Source organism: Phascolarctos cinereus, unplaced genomic scaffold, assembly GCF_003287225.1.
Source record: "Phascolarctos cinereus isolate Bilbo 61053 unplaced genomic scaffold, phaCin_HiC Scaffold_9;HRSCAF=440, whole genome shotgun sequence".
Lineage (NCBI taxonomy): Eukaryota > Metazoa > Chordata > Mammalia > Diprotodontia > Phascolarctidae > Phascolarctos > Phascolarctos cinereus.
In genome coordinates this window covers 205,715,099-205,737,430 of record NW_027556402.1, presented here as the reverse complement: position 1 = coordinate 205,737,430, position 22,332 = coordinate 205,715,099, and the positions used below count along the sequence as shown (strand labels likewise).

Here is a 22,332-nt window from a genome sequence, read left to right as displayed (position 1 = left end):
TAACAGCCCTTCAGATAATTCAAGACAGTTACCCTGCCCTCTCTAAGTCTTCTCTTTTCCAGGCTAAATAGCACTGTTATTTACCCAATCATCATGACACATGGCATCCACTCTTCTCACCATTTTGGGTGACCTCTGAGCATGTGTCACTGCTCTTCATCAGGTACAGTGCTCAGAAGTTGACATGACATTCCGTATATGGTCTCATCTCTAACCTCCCTTGGTCGCAAAATAATACTTCTATATATCTCCATTAAAATTCGTATTCAGTAGGCTGGTAACATGAACAGGGGATTCTGGTTCACTTTAATAAAATGCCAACCAGAAATCATAATACCGAAATCATAAAAGATAAGAAGTCATACTTTATAGGACCATGATTCCTGATCCTTAGTATGTGAATCATTTAATAGTTATGGAGCCCCCAAAAGGAACTCAATTCCCATCCATCTGGAACCAGAGATGCCAATGGCACTGAAGACCAGATGGTTTCTCCCTACCCTGTCCCCCCAGATGCTAAATTATAGTCACAAAATTTCCTTGCTTTTTTCCCCCCTCTCACAGTCTGATTTTGTCTCATTTATGAGTAAGTCTTAAGCCCTTACAAGGGTCTATGAATTGAGGCACAAAATATTCTGTTCTAGGCGCTGTCTGTTGATTTATCTTCCAAACAAATACATGTCTCTCTTTAATTTATACTTTCAAAACAAAACTTTCTCTGCAGGGGGAACAATGCAACATCGTGCCTGATAATATCGATGATATCGTGGCTGATCTGGCTCCAGAAGAGAAAGATGAAGGTACTTCTGATTGTTTTTATAGTTTAATTACATTTTTGCTACACAGGCATGCAGTTCATTTCACCCTCCAGTGTATCTTGGATATATCATCTTTGTGATGATATAGCCAAACAAGAATGTATTTCTAATACTGAGTGATATATATAGATAGATAGGAAGCAATGAAAATGGATATATTGAAGATGCAGGAGTGAGAGATGGAATGTTTAAAGGAGGAAGGCCTAGAAGAGGTCTTGGCTCATGGGACCACAGATCTAGAGCCTGCAGGGATCTCAGGGCAACATAGGTACAATGACTTTATTTTACAGATAAGGAAACTGAGGCCCATGAAGTGAAGTGACTTGGTAGGGTCTCCAAAGTAGTAACTATCAGACATGGGATTTGAACCCAGGTCCTCTCTCTCCAGAGCTCATGCTATTGTGCGACACTGCTTCCCAGATGGGAGAAGATGGGATCAAGGGCAGTAATGAAAAATTGCCTGGGTAAGGAGTTATACTTCTTTCTCTGAGCTGAGAGAGAAAGAAGAAAGGATAGATGAAGACAAAGATAATTTGTAATGGGGAAGGAGGAGTGTGGAGGGTGCTCCTACAAAGTCATCTATTGAGAGGGGGGAGTATTCAAGAGTATGAAACTGTCAATCTTTGGGAAGGAAAAAACAGTACTGCAACAATTAGCATTTTAAAAAATCATTTTAAGGAAGTCTGCATTAGGTATCAACTGGTTCACTCATTTATTCATTCAACAGATGGTAACTGAAAACCTACTAAATACAAGACGTAATTCCGGGTGCTGTAAGACATACAAAGATGTTCAGATGAAATTAAATAGACACATATACACCCAAACATGTATACACAGACGTATACGTATGTATGTATGTATGTATCTATATATTCAGAAGTTCCAACTAAGAATCTTCTAGGCTGGCAAGTCCTTGAAGATAGAGACATTTTAATATGTTTTATAGAACCCAGAATTATGTTTTGTATTTAGTAGGTTTTCATTTAGCATCTGTTGGATGAATAAATCAATGTACCAGTATGTACCTAATGAAGAATTCCTTAAAATGATTTTTTCAGTGCTAATTGTTATAATCTATATCTATATTCCTATCTCTATCTCTGTCTGACTTTCCTCCTTCAATCATTCCATCTCTCACTCATGCATCTTTAATCTATCAGTTTTCATTGGTTCCTTCCAACTTGACTACAAATGTGCTTAGATCTCCCGAGGCCTTATGAATGTTCCCTCAACTGTACTCTTCCATCAAGCAACCATTCCATCTCCTTTCTTTTTAAGCCAAATGTCTCTAATAGCCTACACTTGATGACTCACTACCCACTCACTCCTCAACAAAGCACAAAACATATTTGGAAGACAGAGTAGTACAGTGTGGCTGTAGTGCATGGAATGGGGCAATATGAGATCAGACTGCAAATACAGAGAGGTGTCAAATTAGAGAGGATCATGAATGCCAGCCAAAGCAGTTAAGGTTTTGCTCCATAGGTGAGAAGGTGTCATGGACAATTTCTGAGCAGAGAAATGGTGTGAAAAAAAATTTACGTTTAAGGAAGATTACTCAGTTTGGGGTGAAGGATGGCCCAAAGAGAGGAAGAGGAAGTGAGGAGACCCATTAGAAAATTGTTTCTTAGTCGAGGCGTGTGGTGATGAGAACTCATACAAAGCTATTAGCAGTGGAAATAAAAAAGAAGTATTTCTGGGTGCAGAGATAGTGTAGAGAGAAGTATAATTTTTGTGACTCGGAAACTGATCAGATAGATGAGAAGTAAAGAAGGAAGAGTCCAAGATAACATCAAAGTTTTGAACTTGAGAGACAGAGTGATTGGGCGTACCACACAGCAATAGTAAAATTGAGAGAACCAGTTTTGAGAGGGAAATAAGAAGCATCTTTTTTTTTTTGACCTGTTGAATTTAATGTGCTGGTGGGTCATTATAGTGGATGTAACACTCTGATGCTTAGGGGTATGATGAGGTCAGGGTCTGAAAGGATAGATTTGGCAGGCATCTGGATAGAGGTAGTAGTTGGAGCTATGGTACTGACTACAATTGCAGAGAGAGAAATAAAAAAAGGAAATCAAGTACAGAACTTTGGAGAGTACTCATCTTAAGGATCCAGGAAGATGGAGAGTTAATTAACACAACCAAAAAAAAAATGAGGAATTGAAAAGGATAAAGAGAAACGGGATCCTGACCTAGCTGCAACCAAGGAAGGAGACAGTATCCAGTCAGGGGGAATGTTCAGTGGGGCCAAATGCTATAGAGAAATCAAAAAAAAAATGAAAACCAATAAAAGGCTGCTGAATTTGGTGATTAGGAGGCAATTACTACTCTCTGAAAGAGCAGTTTAATGGAGCCCTGAAAGCAGAAGCCAGGTGGCAAGAGGTTGAAGGGAGGAGAGTTTTTGAGGAAGTGGAGGCATTAGATGCAAACAACTTTTTGAAGAAGTTCTGCCACTGTTCCCCAGTTCTAGTACTTTCCTGGATCCCCTTCTCTAGTCACTACTCTTTCTTTTTGCTGGTTCAAGGGAGGAAAGAAACAAGCATTTGTGAAGTGTCTATATACCAAGGGCTGCATTACGCACCTTACAAATGTTATTATATTTGATCCTTAAGACTACCCTGGGAGGTAGATGCTATTATTATCCCAATTTTGGAGAAGGAGAAACTGAGGCTAACAGAAGTTAAGTGACTTGCCTCATATCACACAGCTAATAAGGACCGAAGGCAGTATCTGAACTCAGGATTTCCTGATGCCAGGCTCAGCACTCTATCCATTGTGTCACATACTTACCTCATCCCTGCCCCTTAAGTCGTTACTGAGGCTCCAATCTTGCCTTCCTTTTTATTTCTCCTTGCTCTTTCCTTTGTGGGCCATAAGGAAAGCCACTGAATGTATTATTAGCTTGTGAACTCCTTAAGAGTAGGGAGTATCTTTTTGAACACCCCCCCCCCCCCCCCCCCCCCGTGATTAGCACCATACTTGGTATATAGTAGGTACTTAATAAATGCTTATTGTTTGACTTCAGACATCCTTAGAGTGACGAGATCATAACTGTGCTTTAGGAAAAATTAATCTGCCAGTAGGTTGGTTTGGAGAGAAAAGAGCTCATAAGAAGAGGAAAACAGGAAGCTGTCATAATAGTGAAGGTCAAGCAGTAATAAGATCTTGGACCAGGCTGGTGTCAGCAAGAATGAAAGATACAATACACCAAGCATTTCATAAGTGCTTACTATATGCAAGGCACTGTTTTTTTTTTGTTCTGGGGATACATGATAAAAATGACAGAGTTATTCTCCTTACATTCAACTAGGCGTTATATTACATCCACACAAATTCAATATTTCAATGGGCATTTATTTAGGGCTTATTATGGGCTAAGGCAAAAATGAAAACACTTCTTTCCTTCAAGAAGCTTAAATTCTATTCTGAGTGGGGGGAGGAGAGCAGCAATATATATACAGGTAAGTAAATTTCTGTCTCTCTCTCTCTATATGTGTGTGTGTGTGTGTGTGTGTATATATATATATATGCGCATATACATGCACACAAAGAAATTTGGGGATGTGGCATTACTAACAGCTAAGTGGCACAGTGGATAGAGTGCCTGGCCTGGAGTCAGGAAGACCTATGTTCAAATCTGGCCTTAGTAATTACTAGCTGTGCGACATTGGGCAAGTCATTTAACCCTGTTTATCTCAGTGTCCTCATCTGTCAAATGAGCTGGAGAAGGAAATGGCAAACCACTCCAGTATCTCTGCCAAGAAAACCCCAAATGGCGTCACTAAGAGTGGGACATGACTGACTGGAAAAAACTGCTAAACAACATCACTAACAATAGACTTGTGGGTGGTATATACAAAACAGAGTATGATGAGGATCAAGAAGAGAGCTAAACAAAATAATCTAAGAAAATTTGAAGAGGGCAAGGACACTTTGAGTTGGAGAAGGGCTCAGGGAAGGCTTCAAAGTCAAGGTACCACTGCATAGTGGTGACCAGTGAAATGACAGGTGCAATGAGATCTCTGAGGGAGAGTGTGAAGGTAAAAAGGACTGAGAGCCAACCTTGTGCAAACCACCAAAGCAGAATGAAGAGTAGGCACCCAGTCCATCAGATCAGCATCATATTCCATGCAGACTCTGAGCCTCTGGGCTAATATACTTAATCCAAGTGACAGATTATGGTACCTGAGAAATCTAGCAGCATTTACATCTAGGTGGCTCAGTGGACAGAGGGCTGAGCCTGGAGTCAAATCCAACCTCAGACACTAACTCTGTGACCCTGGGCAAGTCACTTAACCTCATTTGCCTCAGTTTCCTCATCTGTAAAATGGGGATAACAATAGCACCTACCTCTCAGTGATGTTGTGAGGACAAAGTGGGATATTTTTGTAAAGTACAATGCCTGGGACATAGTAAGCACTACATAAATGTTAGCTATTATTTTAATCTATGTTTTTATTCCTAGGTCTTCTTAGGATATGGATGTTTAAGTATTTGGTTTGTATATCATACAATCAGGACCAACAACATCTATGCTATTTGAAGTCATTGCTCCATTTACGACACTGACGCTTTCCCTATTTGAAGTCCCCCTCCCCACCAGCCTCCTTCTCAGCTGTTTATATTTTTCAGAATTCAATAACTAATTGTAGGACGTTATGTTAATGCTTCAAGTGTTTTTGATTTTGTCCGTGTAAACACTCCTTTCACTAGTGCAGATTGAAACCCTTTTTGCCAAAAAATTTTCCCCACCATATTCAACTTTGAGAAGCAGTGCTGTATAGTCAGCAGAGGGCTGCATCAAGAATCAGGAAGTCCTGGGTTCAAATTCTGGCTCACGCACTAACCACAGGACACCCACACACACACGAAAGTCACATGACTTCTTTGAGTTTCATATGTAAAACAAGAATAATAATACCCTTTAATGTACAGGGTTGGTACAAGGGCCAAATGAGATAACACGGAAAGGGCTTTGCAAACTTTAAAGTCTTAAAGGAGTGTGAGGAAGTATGGTGATGTTGATGGGGCTACTTACCATCTTCAAGAACTGAGGGTCACATTCAAACAACTTTGATGGACAACCTGGGTAAGACATTGGTGGAAACCACGGAAGCCCCATTAGTAGAGAATTCCTAAATGAGATACTAGTGATGACGTAAGATCACAAGAAGAAAAACACCTGAAGTATTTCCCTTTCAGAAAGCCCAGAATATTCAAGACCAGGATCTTGGGTGTTGAGAAATTACAAGAAAGAAACACGTGACTTTGTCACCGTTGTATTGGCAGGCAGTGGTCACACGCAGAGAGTAGGTCTTGCTTCCACATCAGTCTGTGAGCCCCTGGGGTAATACATCCACAAAACCTTTTCATAGGCATGAAGGAAAAAAATAGATCGAACAAGATTAAACCTTCTTTTCAGATGACACCCCTGAGACCTGCATCTATTCCAATTGGTCCCCATGGTCAGCCTGCAGTTCTTCCACATGTGACAAAGGCAAGAGGATGCGACAGCGCATGCTGAAAGCACAGCTTGACCTCAGCGTCCCATGCCCTGACACACAAGACTTCCAGCCGTGCATGGGTCCTGGCTGCAGTGACGAAGGTAAGGATTTGGTCAGTAAAGGATGAATGGATGACAAGCTGGAGGCCATTCAAAGCTGAGCAAACTATAGCCACAAGTGATGGTATCTGACAAAGAGTAGAATTGAAGATAGCTTTCTGGGTGCTGTGTATCCTTTTTTGATATTCTTTGTTGCTAGATCTTAACTGTAGTGTCTTCTGCTGCTTGTCAGTTAGGGTGGCTCTATCTCATTTCTCCCACTTGGGTAATATTGTATTTTCACTGAAAGCTTCAGATATTAACTAATGTCAAACCCATGGTCCATACTCTTCTGAAGGCAGACTGACAGAACTTGGGCCTTCCCTAGGACCCCTTTTTCACTTCCTTCATGGCATGACCCATTCTTAATTGGACCCATGCTAACTTTTAATTATCATTTCTTCATTTTCTAACTACTCACAAACCATCCCTTTAATAATCACTTCTATTATTTTGCCAGAAAAATAAGCCAAACTCACTGGTTAGTAATTTTCTTTGCATTTGTAATTATCTAAATATCATTTGGGCCACTGAAGGTGGCCGTGATTCTCTATGTAATGGACAACTTATCTCAGTTGAGGCTTGTGACTCAGTTGTTCTAGTATCCCAGCCAGTTTATACCAGTGAAGAGCAAGTAGTGATGAAAACTACAAGATCAAAGTAGGCCTTGCTTTGTTTGTCTGAGTATATTTCCAAATCTCATCACCAAAGAAGAATGGCTGGTGGTTAAATTGGGTAACCTCATCCTGTGCTATAATCTGGCTGTGGGATAGGCATCTCATCCTCACCAGGACAGAATGGCAAGAATAACATCTCTAGATGCTTCTGGGGGCAGTTCTTCTGTATCTAAACACAGCAACACCTCACGATTTCTAAACATGAAGAACAAGGCCTCCAGCTTGATGAACCCCATTACCATTTGGGCTTCTTTTTAATGGGTTCTCTTACTCAAGCAGGTGCTTTTTTGCCATTACTATAGAAGACTGAGAGTTGGTCTGAATTTTAATTTTATAGGGCTGTGTCCTAACTCCTGATACATCTTTCACATAGAAATTGGTGTGTAGGGAGACAACAACAACTGTCATTTGCCTAGGGCTTTATGTTTTACAAAGCATTTCACATGTTTTCTCATTTGATCCTCACAACCTCTCTGTAGGGTAAGTACTACTCTCATCTCCAGTTAACAGATGAGAGAGAAGATGCACAGATAGGTTAAGGGACTTGTCTAGGGTCACACATCTAGTAAGTGTCTGGGGAAAGATTGGAACTCAGGTCTTCCTGAATTCAAGTCTTGTACTCTAGCTACTATGCCGGCTAGCTGCCACTAGGTTAAAGTTCCTGTGGTTACACAAAACATATATTTCCATGTGCCTGATGATACAGTCAGGACAGTCTTCTTTTATGGCTTCAGTGATGTATAAATTACAAATATCCTTCATACAAAGGCACTACTATTTTTCTTATTCAAATATATATGTGTGTGTGTGTGTATATATATATGTATATATATATAGTACATATATACATATATATGTATATACTTCCTTAAATATGAACATTTCAAGTTGAAATCCTCTATCTCCACATCGTAACTCAAATTTGTAAAACCGAATTTATAATGAGCCCACATATAGCAAATGACATTTCAAATGTGGAGATTTGAAGCATTCTTACCAAAGGATTTCTTGTTTCTACCTAAGTTGATTTATTTATTCAGTGTCATGCCAATCAAACTACTAAATAATTATTTTATAGAGCTAGAAAAAATAATAACAAAATTTATCCAGAAAAACAAAAAGCCAAGATTATCAAGGGAATCAATGAAAAAAAAAACACGTGAAGGAAGGTAGCTTAGTCATAGTAAATTACAAACTGTATTACAAAGCAGTCGATAATCATCAAAACAATCTGCGCTGGCTGAAAAATATAGTAGATCACTGTAAGAGATTAAGTACACAATATATGATAGTAAATGAACATAGTAATCTAGTCTTTGATAAATACAAATATCCAAACTTTTGGGACAAGAACTCACCATTTGACAAAAATGCTGTGAAAATTAGAAAGCAGTTTGGCAGAAATTAGGTATACACCAACATCTCACACCACATAACCAAGATAAGGCCAAAATGAATAAATGGCTTAGACATAAAGAATGATATCATAAATAAATTAGGGGAGCATGGGAAAATGTACCTGTCAGATCTATGGATAAAGGAAGAGTTTATGACCAAACAAGAGCTAGAAAGGATCACAGGAAGTAAAATAGATAATTTTGATTACATAAATTAAAAAGGTTTTGTAGAAACAAACTAATGCAGCCAAAGTTAGAAGGAAAACAGGGAACTGGGGGGGGGGTAATTTACAGCAAATTTGGCTGACAAAAGCCTCATTTCTCAAATATGTAGAGAAATGAAGCAAATTCATAAAAAAAAAATAAGGTCCATTCCCCAGTTGATAAATGGTCAAAGGATATGAACAGGTAGGTTTCAGAAGAAGAAATCAAAGCTGTCAATAGTCACATTAAAAAAACATTCTAAATCACTACTGATTAGAGAAAAGCAAATTAAAATAACTCTGAGGTACCACCTCACCCATAAGACTGGCTGACATGACGGAAAAGGGAAATGGCAAATGCTGGAGGGGATCTGAAAAAATAGGGATGCTAATACACTATTGGTGGCATTGTTAACCAATCCAACCTTTCTGGAGAACAATTTCAAACTATAACCAAAGGGCTCTAAAATTGTGCATACCCTTTGACCCTGCAACACCATTATTAGTCTGCATCCCAAAGACAGCAAAGAAAAGGGGAAAGGAGCTATGTATGCAAAAATATTTATAGCAGCTTTTATTGTGGTAGCAAAAAATTGGAAATTGAAGGGCTGTCCATCAATTGGGGAATGGCTGAACATGTTGTGGTCTGTGATTGTAATGGAACACTATTGTGCTATAAAAAATGATGAGCAAGATGGTTTCAGAAAAACCTGGGAAGACTTATATGAACTCATGTAAAGTGAAGTAAGCAGAATCAGAAGAACATTGTACACAGTAACAGCAATATTGTAAGGATGATGAACTGTGAAAGACTTAGGTACTCTGATTAAGATAATTCCAAAGGATCCATGATAAAAAATGTAATCCATCTCCAGAGTGAGAACCAATGAATTCTAAATGTAAATTGAAGCAAAAAAAAAAAAGTTTTAACTTACTTTATCAATTTGTCTGTGTTTTCTTTTTTTGTTGTTCAGTTGTTTTAGTCATATCTGACTCTGTGATTCGATTTGGGGTTTTTGTGGCAAAGTACTAGAGTGATTTGCCATTTCTTCTCTAGCTCATTTTACAGATGAGGAACTGAGGCAAACAGGGTTAAGTGATTGCCCAGGATCACACAGCTAGTAAATGTCTGAGGCCAGAAATGAACTCAGGAATAGTTAAGAGAAAAGGCATCATGATCAATGAAGAGTGTACCAGGTTAATAAGTTGTATCCAAACTTGAGTTGCTGTAGCAGGACATAGGGTATCTTAGAGAATTTTGTGTTTCTTTAGCAGTTGGGATAGGTTTCTTTTATTTCCAAACCTTTTTCTCCCCCTCCCATCCCCAACCCAAGAGTAATTTCAGAGATCTATCTATCTATAATGATTGGATAGGGATAGGATCTGGACTGGTGATTTCATTAACATAGGGAATTCCCAGCTAAGGAAACTCCCTCTACCAATGCAGGTTGGTACCTTCTCTGCAATTTAAGATCTTAGAGAGTTGCTTGGGGCACTAAGAGGTTAATAACTTGATCCCAGCTCTTCCTGGCTCCCAGGTTGGCTCTTTATCCACTACATGACATCTCCTCTATATTCTGGTGATGGTTATTATTTGTCTAGACACCCTTGACTTTGAATTTTTCTTTTGCTTCATTTCTTTGATATTTATTTTTTTCCTGCCTTAGACTCTACAGAGCAGCTAGTATTTCCATCTATTTATTTAGACACAAGAAGGAGGGCTGGGAGACCCATGGCCCTAGCTGAACTGTCTCCCTTTCTGTTGTAGATGGCTCCACCTGCACCATGTCGGAGTGGATAACCTGGTCGCCATGTAGCATCTCCTGTGGGGTAGGGATGCGCTCCCGGGAGAGATATGTGAAACAGTTCCCCGAGGATGGGTCTGTATGCACTGTGCCCACTGAGGAAACAGAGAAGTGTACTGTCAACGAGGAGTGCTGTGAGTGTGAGGCTGAAGGCATCTATCCCTAGTTATGAACTCCTGGCTTAAGGACTTATTAACCAGAGCCATTTGCTAACTCTTCCTCATTTCTCTCTTTCCCTCTGACAAAACTAACCAGCTCCCAGCAGCTGCCTTACAACTGAATGGGGAGAGTGGGATGAATGCAGCGCCACCTGTGGGATGGGCATGAGAAAGCGACATCGGATGATCAAGATGAGCCCAGCAGATGGCTCCATGTGCAAGGCAGAAACCAGCGAGGTGGAAAAATGCATGATGCCAGAGTGTCGTGAGTCATCAGCCCCCATTGCGAGCCAGCAAGGCTCAGGAACGTGTCCTAGGCCCCTCTGCACATGCCGCATCAGCCAAAGGCATCCCTCAGTCCAGCCTTCCTCTCCAAACAGGGAGCCTGAGCCAGGGCTAGAGGATTCTACTGCCAAGAAGTCTTTGCAGGGTGAAGCTAGTGGCTCAGGGCTCCAGCAGGCAGGCAGATGGGCCGTATTCAGGCAAGATGGGTTTCCTGCAATAGAGCTTATCCGCTGTCTCGGGGGAGTACCACAACTCCAACAATACTAGGCTAGACAATTTCTGCCAGCACCTTAACATCCTCTGTGCATTCTGGGAAGTAACCAACTGCATAAAATAAAGTAGTAAAAACAACATTTTAGAGATGGGAAGGATCTAAGTTCAAATCATCACTCTGCTACTTACTACCTGTGTCACCTTTGAAAAATCACTTAAGTTCCCTGGGCCTCAGTTTCCTCAGGTGTAAAATGGATGGGCCAGACTATATAAGCTCTAAGATTCCCTCCAGTTCTATATCTACCATCATGAAAGATTGTATAGTCCAGTGGTTCCCAATATTTTTGAGTATAAAGATCTCTAACACTAAAATATTGGGTATACTCTAATATAATGGCATTTGTGCTATTAATACTTATCATGGGGTGGGGGGAACTGATAACAAAAACTATGACTTAGCTAACACTTTAAAATTAATTTATATTTTATTAATCATGGCATCTACATGCATTTGAAAAGTATTAATATAAATGTGTGAGATTTATGCAATCTACAGAAGATTTGTTTGCTTGCTTTTTTTTTTAAACTGAGTTATCTAATAAGGTAGCTAGTTGCTTTGTAAAATAAAGCAATTTTGATCAAAATTGATTAGTAAATATGAATTAAGCACCTACATGCCAGGTGCCGTACAAAGTTTGGGAGATAGGAATAGGAAGTGGCCCTGTAATTTCATCGATATGGGAAATTCCCACATAAAGAAACCTCCTTTCCCAATGCATGCTAGATCTTCTCTGCGATTTATACTCTTTGATAGTTGTATAGGACATTGAGAGTTTAAGTGACTTGCCCAGGAAGTGGGCAAATATAAAGCCAAAAAAGAAACAGATCTTGCCCCACAAGGATCTTAAAAGATACTTTGGGGAGACAACACGTACAAATACAATTATATGCAAAAAACTTATTATCTATATCTATACATATGTACACATATGTATATATAGTTCCAACCTAAGAATTGGAAAGTAACTTAGGAGCTACCTAGTCCAAACCAGTCCAGAACAAGAATCCTTCTACACTATCTCCAACACATGTTCATCTAGGCTTTGCTGAGATTATGGGCACCACCTTTATTTTATTTTATTTTATGTAATGGGGCAATGGGGTTAAGTGACTTGCCCAGGGTCACACAGCTAGTGAGTGTTATGTGTCTGAGGTTAGATTTGAACTCAGGTCCTCCTGACTCCAAGTCTGGAGCTCTATCCACTGTGCCACCTAGCTGCCCCAACCACCTTCATTTTATAGATCAGGAAGTTGAGGGCCCATATGTGTGACCAAGACCATATATCTAGTGAGTCACAGAGTGGAAATTTGAACCCTACACCTGCAAATTCAGTGCCTCTGTGTTTAGCAGTGCCCTGCTGAGTGTTCTATTGCAGCATTCCCTTCCCTCAACTGTTTCAGGTGCTAATGTCACATTTCTAGCTGCCTGGCAGGATGGGATGAAAAGGAAGGAGAAGCTTCCCCTAACAGTCAGTAGGAGTAATGTATTGTGCAACCTCTCATTCTACAATGTCAGCTCGTGATCAAACATACTACCATATGAGTCAATACCATGGTCATTTGATTGCTTTAAAATACCCTAGTCTAGACATAAGTCAGAACCCAAGGATCAGGGAAGCCTGCTTCAAAGGGGGCTTTTTCTTATTGCTAACGACTGGCTTTTGGGCTAGATACCATCCCTTGCTTGCTGTCTGCATGGTCGGAATGGAGCGACTGCAGTGTGACCTGCGGGAAGGGAATGAGGACCCGCCAGAGGATGTTGAAATCTCTTGCCGAGCTTGGGGACTGTAATGAAGAGCTGGAGCAGGTGGAGAAATGCATGCTGCCAGAGTGCCGTAAGTGCCGCGAGCCAGCCGAGTTTGCGTCCACACGCCCCTGTGTCTGCCTGCTTCCTCTCCCTCTGCTCCCTCCCTTCTCCATCTTCACTTCTTCCCCTCTCATCTGAAAAGTGTAGCCCTTAAGACAGAGCTGCTCTTTGGGGAACCGAACTCACTAACCTTTAAAGGAGATGTGAAATTTAAAAGTGTTTCCAAAGAATACAGCCAATCCTTAATTGTGTAAAGGCTGAATACCCATTCAATAACTCCACCCTCCTGCTGTCATTGGTCCTCTTTGAGAATGAAGAACAACAACAAAGGTTAAATATAAAACTGGTAGATTTTCCTGACTTCCTGTTCCCCTAAATTCCTCCGGCGGGAGCTATCACCCTGATCCTGTCAAGACACCCACACATACTCCTCTATAAACAGAAGTTGGGCAGCTGACTCAGGGATCTAAAACTCAGTTGCAGTAATCAATCCACAAGCAATTATTAAGCACCTAAGGCACCAAGCATGCTCTGTACTCTATTTTGAAGATAACTAGAAGGCCATTTTAGTTTCTTTTCTTTTCCTTTTTTTTGAAACCATGAATCTTTATTTGATGCCCTTTGTTTCAATGGTCTTTTTCTTTGCTTTTCTGGCATCACTTTTGAGATACCCCTCCCCCCAAATTAAAAACAGAAAATGAATGCTTTGTAACAAATGAGTATCACCAAACAATCATTTATCTTTCTAAGAATATGCCTGATGACGTCAGCTTCTGATTTCTGTGACTGAACGTCCCATTCTGGACACTAGGCACACCAACATGACCGGTCCCTTGGTATTCACTGAAGGAATTCATTAAGAATAGTAAGGGTCAATCTCTCCCGATAACTCTCACTTTCCTCCTTTGCCAGCCATTGACTGTGAGCTCACTGAATGGTCCCAGTGGTCCGAATGTAACAAGTCATGTGGGAAAGGCCATATGATCAGGACCCGGATGATCAAGATGGAGCCACAGTTTGGAGGAGCTCCCTGTCCAGAAACCGTGCAACGGAAAAAATGCCGAATTAGGAAATGTTTGCGAAACCCATTGCTGCAGAAAATGCGCTGGAGAGAAGTCCGTGAAAACAGGAGGAGTGAACCCCTGAAAGAAGAGGCTGATGGTGAGCAGTATCCAGGTACGTTTCTTCATTGATAGGGTCAGGCTATGAGCTTGCCTGAAAAGAGACACTTAGCCTTCTCAGAGGAGATTGTCTTAGGAAGGAGAGTTCCCTTTTAGATAGAAGATTTTGTGATTTATTGGTCAAATCAACAAGTATCTGTTAGGTGCCTACTAGGCACTACATGCACTGGGAATTCAAAATTTAAAAGAAAAAGCTCCTCAAGGAGCTTACATTCTATTAAATTAGTTATCATGTGGCTGTATGTACAAAATAGATACAGCTGGAGGAATCAGGAAGGGCGTCATGTAGGCAATTGAGCTTTGAGAGAAACTAGCAGTTTTAAGAGACTGAAGCAAGGAAATAACACATTCTAGGAATGGGAGATGAGATCCTGTATGAGGGATGACTGAATCATGGAGTCCCTAAAAAGGAGTAATGTATATAAGTCTGGGCAGCTAGGTGGAGCAGTGGATAGAATGCTAGACTTGGAGTCAGGAAAACATGAGTTCATCTGGCTTGAGACCTTAGTCTCTATGTGATCCTGGGCAAGTCATTTAACTTTGTTTACCTCAGTTTCCTCATCTGTAAAATAAGTTGGAGAAGGAAATGGAAAACCACTTCAGTATCTTTGCCAAGAAAACCCCAAATGGGGTCACAGGGTCAGACATGACTGAACAACAACATAAAACATCATAAGTGTAGAACACCAAGAAGACCATTTTGGCTGGACCATAAGGTATATAAAGAGAAGTTATGTAGACAACCTTTATGTTAACAGTAGCAATGCTAATCTGGAATTTCCTTCCAGATTTTAACAAGAAAATCTCAAAGATTTTGTTGTTGTTATTTGTGTTTCTTTGCTCCTCCAGAGTGGCCTCCCTGACAGCTCTGCTCAGAGCCCCTCGAGATTCCTTATTCTCGACGGCTGGCTGCCAAGATGCCGTTCTTTTCACAAGTGTTACGGGATTTGGGTTAGATGACTCAAGCTAACACTGGGCCAAGCTTTCTCAGGATGAAACAATCCGTAGAAAACAATAGAAATTTAGTTATATCAACGGGCTGATGGACCCCTCACTGAGCCAAAGGTGACACAGGGCCTGAGCAATAGAGATGAAACTGGTTTAAGGGGGAGATGCCATTAAGTTCAACAATTAATTGGCATTGGTGACTTTAAAATAATACTACATAACCCCATTCAAGTTATAGTGAAGCAGTAATGTGTTGCATTCATGTCCAAGAAGTTACGTAAGATGATAGAGTTAAAACTAGAAAGGATCTTAGAGGCCATTTAGTACTATTTACCAACCACTCATTTTACAGATGAGGAAACTGAGGCCCAGTGGGGTTAAGCTCCTTGCCCAAGATTATACAGGTAGTAAGCTGGGATTTGAACCTACATCTTCTTACTCCAGAACATGTGCTCATTCCAATGTACTAATACTAAATACAATTCATGGCTTAGCTTTGTTTGTTCAGTCATTTCATTCGTGTCTGACCCTTCATGACCGCCTTTGGGGTTTTCTTGCCAGAGATACGAGAGTGGTTGGCCATTTCCTTCCCTAGCTCATTTTGTAGATGAGGAAACTGAGGCAAACAGGGGTAAGTGATTTGCCCAGGGTCACACAGCTAGTGTCTGAGGCCAGATTTGAACTTGGGAAGATGAGTCTTGTGACTTTCGGCACAGCACTCTGTCCACTGTGTCATCCACACTTTAGCCCTTTGGGCTTAATCAGAATCTGTGAGGCTACTGTAATAGCTAGCATGTATATAGCAAGATTTGCAAAGCATTGTATATATTATTTTCTTTGGTTCTCACAACAACTCTTGGAGGTAGGTGCTGTTATTAACCCCATATTTCAATTGAGGAAACTGAGGCTTGAATCAAATAGACAATAAGAATATGAAGCATGATTTCAGTTTAGTTTCCTCCAGACTCCAAGTTCAGCACAAGAGACACTCAGCCACTTAGCTGCCTAACACCACAAAATTCTGACTTACCTGTCTGTGTCTCTCCTGTCCCCCAACCTCCTTGTTTATATTGGTCCCCACCCAGAGTTGCCAGTGGGAAATCTCGGTAGAGTCAGTCAACTGGAATTTATTAGGTGCCTACTACGTGCTGAGCACTGATGATACACAAAAACAAAAAGTAACAGTCCCTGTGCTAAGGAGCTCACCATGTAATGGAGGAGACAGTAGGCAAACTGTGTCCAAACAAGATATGTACAGGATAAATTGGGGGGCAGCCTCAGAGGGAAAGGGCTAAGGTCTAGGAAGAGCGGGAAAGGCTTCTTGCAGAGGGTGAGATTTTAGCTGAGACTGAAGGAAGCCAGGAGAAGATAGAAAGCACCCAAACAGCTCATGAATAGGACCCCACAGATGTGCCTTAGAAATCATAATAGTAACTAACATTTATATGGAACTTATTATGTGCAAAGCACTTTTCAAATACTATCTCATCTGGTCTTCACAACAATCCTGGCTATTATCATCCCCATTTTACAAATGAGGAAGTGGAGGCAAACAAAGGTTAAATGACTTGCCCAGGGTCACACAGCTGAGGTCAGATTTGAACTTAGGCCTTCTCTGACTCCAGACTTGGTGCTCAATCCACTGTGCAACCTAGCTAGCAAATACCCCTGCCTACCCAATCCTCTCAGGATTGACAATAGGCATGCACATACCCCCTCCACAGGAAGGTACAACCATCACCCTGGAAACTAGTCAAGTTGACTGGGGAACTCCCCTACGCACAATTGCCCATCTGGTACTTGGTCCTCGAAATTCATTATTATTATACAAAAGCAATAGAAAGGATCTTTGGGGGGTCCGTGTTGGGGATGATACCTCAGGAATTAGTATGCCTTGAAAGTCAAAAGAGCAGCTCAAAAGGAACATAGGATACTAGCCTTTGTTTAGGAGAGGATATAAGAAGTCATATATTCCCACCCCTGCATTTTACACTTTAGGACACTGAGGCCCAGAAAGGTTAAGCAACTTACCCAAGGTCACACAGGTAGTAAGCAGTGACAGAGCTGGAATTCAAACATATGTCCACTGGACTCCATGTCCTGAACTCTTTCTGCTGTCCCATGCTTTCTCCTTCATTACTAACTATAATAAAAAGTGGTTCAGATCAAACACTCCCCAGACATCTCTCTTTATAAACCATGTTCCTCACATGAGTATAGCTTCTAGTACCTCTTCTATACCCTTGACTCATGTTCTTAAAGCAAAGGAATGGCTTCTGAGCCTCAAAAACATTTTAAATAATCTTTCACTTTACTCCTTTGTTCTTAAAGCTAATGATTCCAAAGAGCAAATACATTTTTATTAGGCTAGCAGTATAATACAGAAGCAACATGAAGTAGTGGATAGAGCACTGTATTTGGAGGAAGGAAAACCTAGATTCAAATTCTGATCTGGACACTTACTAGATGTGTGACCCTAAGCAAGTCACACCATTTTTCTTTGACATCTCATTTGCCTCATCTATAAAATGAGGGGGTTGGGTTCAGTGGTCTCTAGGGTCTAAATCAGAAGTTCTCAAACTTATTTGACCTACTGCCCCCTTTTCAAAAAAGAAAAAAATTACTCAGCATTCCCCCTGGAAATCTATTTTCTTTAATCCTTTAAGAGTTTTTAAATTTTGTGTCATTTCAAAAAAATGACTTTTTTAAATGACATCTTAAATTTCATAATTTATTGCAAATTTGTGTTGTTTTCCTACATTGAGATTTTGATGACACAATATTGTGTCATATAGCCATATAATATCAATTGTAAACAAGCTGATGCATGCTGGACTTCCTGACAATGCACAACATGCCCACCTGCCAACACTTGCTTGTTAAGATCAGTAGGCTGATTTGACCACTGATCAGTTATAAAGTTCATTTTGTGTGTTTATTTGGAAAATAATGTAATCACTATGACTTTAACTCTGTCACACAACAGATGAAACATGTATTAATGGTTCTGCAAAATTTTCTTATCTTCTTTCCTTATGCTTCCACCACTCCCTTATTTTTATTCAAAGCCCCTGAATTGCATCCAATGCTACTACTGTCCCCTTGAATCATTCCTGCACCCCCCCAAGGAAGCAGTATTGCCCACTTTGGGAGCCTATGTGTCTAAATCTCTTATGATTTTAATCCCTAGTGAGGACATTGGCCATTAGTGAGTCAAACAAATTATTGTGATAGGAGTATAGAATCACATATAAAATTTAGTTAGAAGAAATCATGTATTCCATCATTTTATAAGTGGGGAAACTGAGGGTCAGAGAGTTTAATTGACTTGTCCAAGGTCATACAGACAGTAAAGTATCTGGAGTACTATTTGAACCTAGGTGTTCTGATCCTAAATCTGGTACTCTTTCTACCATACCCTTCTGCTAGTACAGAAATACACAATACAATTTGCAATTGCTGTAAAACATTAACCTGTTGCCAGAGTTTAGCCACGAGAGTTACTGAACAGGTCCTGGAAACCTTACCAGAATAACTCCATAAATATTTGTCTCTGTTTTAGGCTGTAGGATGCGTCCATGGACTGCCTGGTCAGAATGTACCAAACTTTGCGGGGGTGGGATTCAAGAGCGCTACATGACTGTGAAGAAGAGATTTAAAAGTTCCCAGTTTACCAGCTGTAAAGACAAGAAGGAGATAAGAGCATGCAACGTTCACCCTTGTTAGCAAAATGCTGGCCTAAGAAATAACACCCTCTGGGCTCAATGGAAAGTTGGTTTGGGTTTGAATTTTTTTTAAAGAAATGCAAATTGTGTATATTAGTTTTCATTTTTGCAGTGTGGTTTGCTTACTAGGCTTGCTGGTGCAGGCAATGAGTACCTTTTACAAATACTTCCTCAGAGATGTATGCTGGGCATGGCCTCCCAGAGCTCCAGCTAGCCCTTTAGTGCAGAAAAAAAAAAAAAACAATCCTAGTGGGTCATGGTGAGTCACTGAGTACCAAAGCAGACTGTATCCATGACTGTACGGGAGAAGTAGACCACTATTCTAGGAGAGAAACAGGCGGAAAGTAGAAGTGGAAAGGTAAGAAAGACTGAGGAAAGGCAACTTGTTTCACATGGAGAAGTATCTGTCTCTTTGAATAGGATTTAATGCTGCCTGAGCAGTGTATTAGTGACAGCCCAGGAATCTGGAAGGGTCAGAAGTCATTCTCTGCCAGACCAAATGGACCACTCACCTTTTCTTCCCTGGTGTTAAACCAATCTTCTTCAGGACCATGGTCCATTTCTGTTATTTTTATTATTAAGTTTCTCATTGAGTATCCTTAATATGGTAGGACTTACATGGCGACATCAACACTTCTATCAGGTTGATTCATTTTCTTCTTAAGAAATAATGAGCACATTTATTTTTATTATATTTAGCTCAAAAGAGCTATTAAACACATACCATTTGCTAGGGTCCATATGGTACTAGGAGTAGGGTGGGAGGATGCAAAGATAAAAAATATAATCTCTGCCCTCTGGGACTTTACAATTTTTAGTAGAAAGGATGAGACATTATTGGTCACTGGTAAAAAGATTGATTGATGACTCATATTTTAAACACTGGTTAGAAATGAGTTGGGTTTCTTTTAAGTCATTTTTCCTTGGTCTCTTTGTTATGTTTCTTTTAGAAGCCAAACTTTTAACTTTTTTTTTCTTTTTTGATGTGGGGATATGCACTCCTGAACTATTTTCATGACATCAGGACTGTGAAGGCTGCTTTGGGCCCTCTCATCCCTCAGCTTGTCAATCATTTACTCAAGCTGTCTTCACACAGCTGTCATTTTTAAAGGTTTACTCATTTTTAAGCATTTTTTAAAAATAAGAAAATAATTTTCAGTTGATTTTTTTCATTATACTATTTCCTGAATTTTTTCAAACTGTCTTTGTATCTTAAAATATTTCTTAATCTGAAAAGTGTATTGTGGTGACCCAGAGGCTGTCAGAGATCACAGTTACTTTCCAGGGAAAATGGATCCAAACTGAGGGGAATCCCTAGTCTATTTCCAAATTTTTATCTTTAGGAGGATTTGTCATGAAAGCCTACAGTGATAGGCTTTGGTTCTGGGACCCAGAAATATACATAGTGGCAGTAACCTAAGTGCAAAAGGGACTCTTCTCCCTAATGTCCCCAAACTCCACTGTGCATCATAAATTACCTTGTAAATGATGATACTTTCTTGGAGGATGACTATGTGGCTCCAGGGATCCACCTTTTCTGACTCCATCCCAGACTGTTCTCCTTCCTTGAAGGCCTTGGTGTGAAGGGACCAATATCTCACCAGGGCAAATTCTGTCTATTCCTTAAATTCCAGGTTAACTTTCATACCAGTGCTTTTATTATTCCTCACTCCAAATATTTACATGGGGTCTGTATGAAATATGTACAATTCTTTGAATGTCTGAAATTCCTTGAATATCCATCCTTAATAAAGAACTTCAATTAAACTTGTCAGGACAGTTTCAAATATGATTTACAGAAGCTCTGTATGTGAATATATACATTATTTTCTTTAACATAGGAGACTGTTCAATAAAGATGTCATTGTGGTTGCCTGGCATGTTTGTTTTTTTTTTTTTTAAGCTAATCAACACTCTGGGTATTTGAACTGTCTTATTACAAATCCCAGCAAATTCAACTATTTCCAATAAAAGATGCAGAGTGACCCAGGCTCTTTTTCCATCATTCTATCTACCCATTTGCCATATTCACCCAGCTTCCCAGAGAACCTCTGAACTGGCTTTACACATTTCTGTGTGCTTTTAGAGAGTCATCTGCACTTACAATTTATAAGCACAGATCGCTGACTGAAGGCACTGAGAGTTAAGGGACTTGACCAAGGTCACAAAGTATTCATCAGAAGCAGGATATGAACCCAGGTCTTCCTGGACCCAAGACACACACATACATTTCTGTGTGTGTATTTGTTTGTTTTCCTGGACTGGTGTTTTCAGTGAAGTAGGGAGCTTTTAGTGAAGAAGTCCTCCTATCAATTGCAGATCAGCACCATCTCTGCAATTTACAGGCTTCAAGAACTGGCTAGCAGGTACACCAAGAGACTAACTGAACTTCCTAGGGTCATTTGGCCAGTATACATGAGAAGCCAATTCAGAACTCATGTCTCACTCCCTGGCCAATTTTACATCACACTATTGTGAATTCACATATGTAGTTTAACATTTCAGTAATTTGTTAATTCATCAGCATAGGTACTCCCAGTAGAATGGATCACAATCTTGTTAGAACTTCACAGATAAGTGTCAGAAGTTGCTGTGGCCCAAAGATTCATTACCCTAAAGCCAACTTAGTGGGTGGTACTCATGCCACACAGTCCATTATTACCTAAGCCATCCTTTGAAACCTTTTGAGAGTGGGCAGGACCCATCAGATCTTGTCCTTTGTCAAAAGTCTTTGAGAACTCATGGTCCCCTCTACACCACAAATCAAGCATGTAAGTACAATTTTAGAACATATACCTATTTATATGCATGCATACATGCACATACCAGAAAATACTAACTTGTTGCTTATTTTTTAAAAAAACTGGAAGAAAAAAATTAAAAGATTGTTTCTCTACTAATCCAAGAAAAAACTCTCATTTAGAGGGCCAATTTATTGGAAGATCACTGTAACATTCCTAATAGTCTACTTCTGTTTGTCCATCAGCCAAGCAAAATAATGATGCCATTGTATTGAGAATTCATTAATTCTCCACTGACAATTTTCACACCTCACCTACCTGTCTATGCTGCTGAATGTTGGCACAGTAATTCCAAAAGGCTTTATCTATAATAATATGGTAAAACTTACTCTAGGACTTCCTGACAGCACCATAAGAGTTATTTTGCCCTTCCTTTCTTAGATGGCTTGTGTTTATTTCAAGAATTAAGGATAAAATTGCCACAAATATCTTTCTTACTAAGGTATTCTCTGAGGTAGTTTGATTAATAAACAAACAATAGTCTAAAATCAAAACAACTACTGTTTACTTGGGCATCTACTTAGAAGTAGTATACTCCTAAGAAGAATTGCCATAATAATAATGGACATAATCGATTGCAGTTCAGTTTTCATTCACTAGTCATGAAGTCAAGAAGTTTAAAAATAATAATAGCTTTCATTGAAGCTTT

At 39.9% G+C, this 22,332-nt stretch overlaps 1 protein-coding gene across 1 annotated transcript in view; it reads left to right on the top strand.

The window, feature by feature from the left end:
- The window catches only part of SPON1 (spondin 1), a 385,860-nt gene extending 365,098 nt beyond the window's left edge, over positions 1 to 20,762 (top strand). Inside the window, 7 exon segments of the mRNA XM_021005269.2 lie at positions 725 to 800; positions 6,244 to 6,426; positions 10,469 to 10,639; positions 10,761 to 10,928; positions 12,892 to 13,056; positions 13,941 to 14,204; positions 18,720 to 20,762. Coding sequence (XP_020860928.1) covers positions 725 to 800; positions 6,244 to 6,426; positions 10,469 to 10,639; positions 10,761 to 10,928; positions 12,892 to 13,056; positions 13,941 to 14,204; positions 18,720 to 18,883 — 1,191 coding nt within the window. The 3' untranslated portion in view covers positions 18,884 to 20,762.
- Positions 20,763 to 22,332: the final 1,570 nt, after the last annotated feature.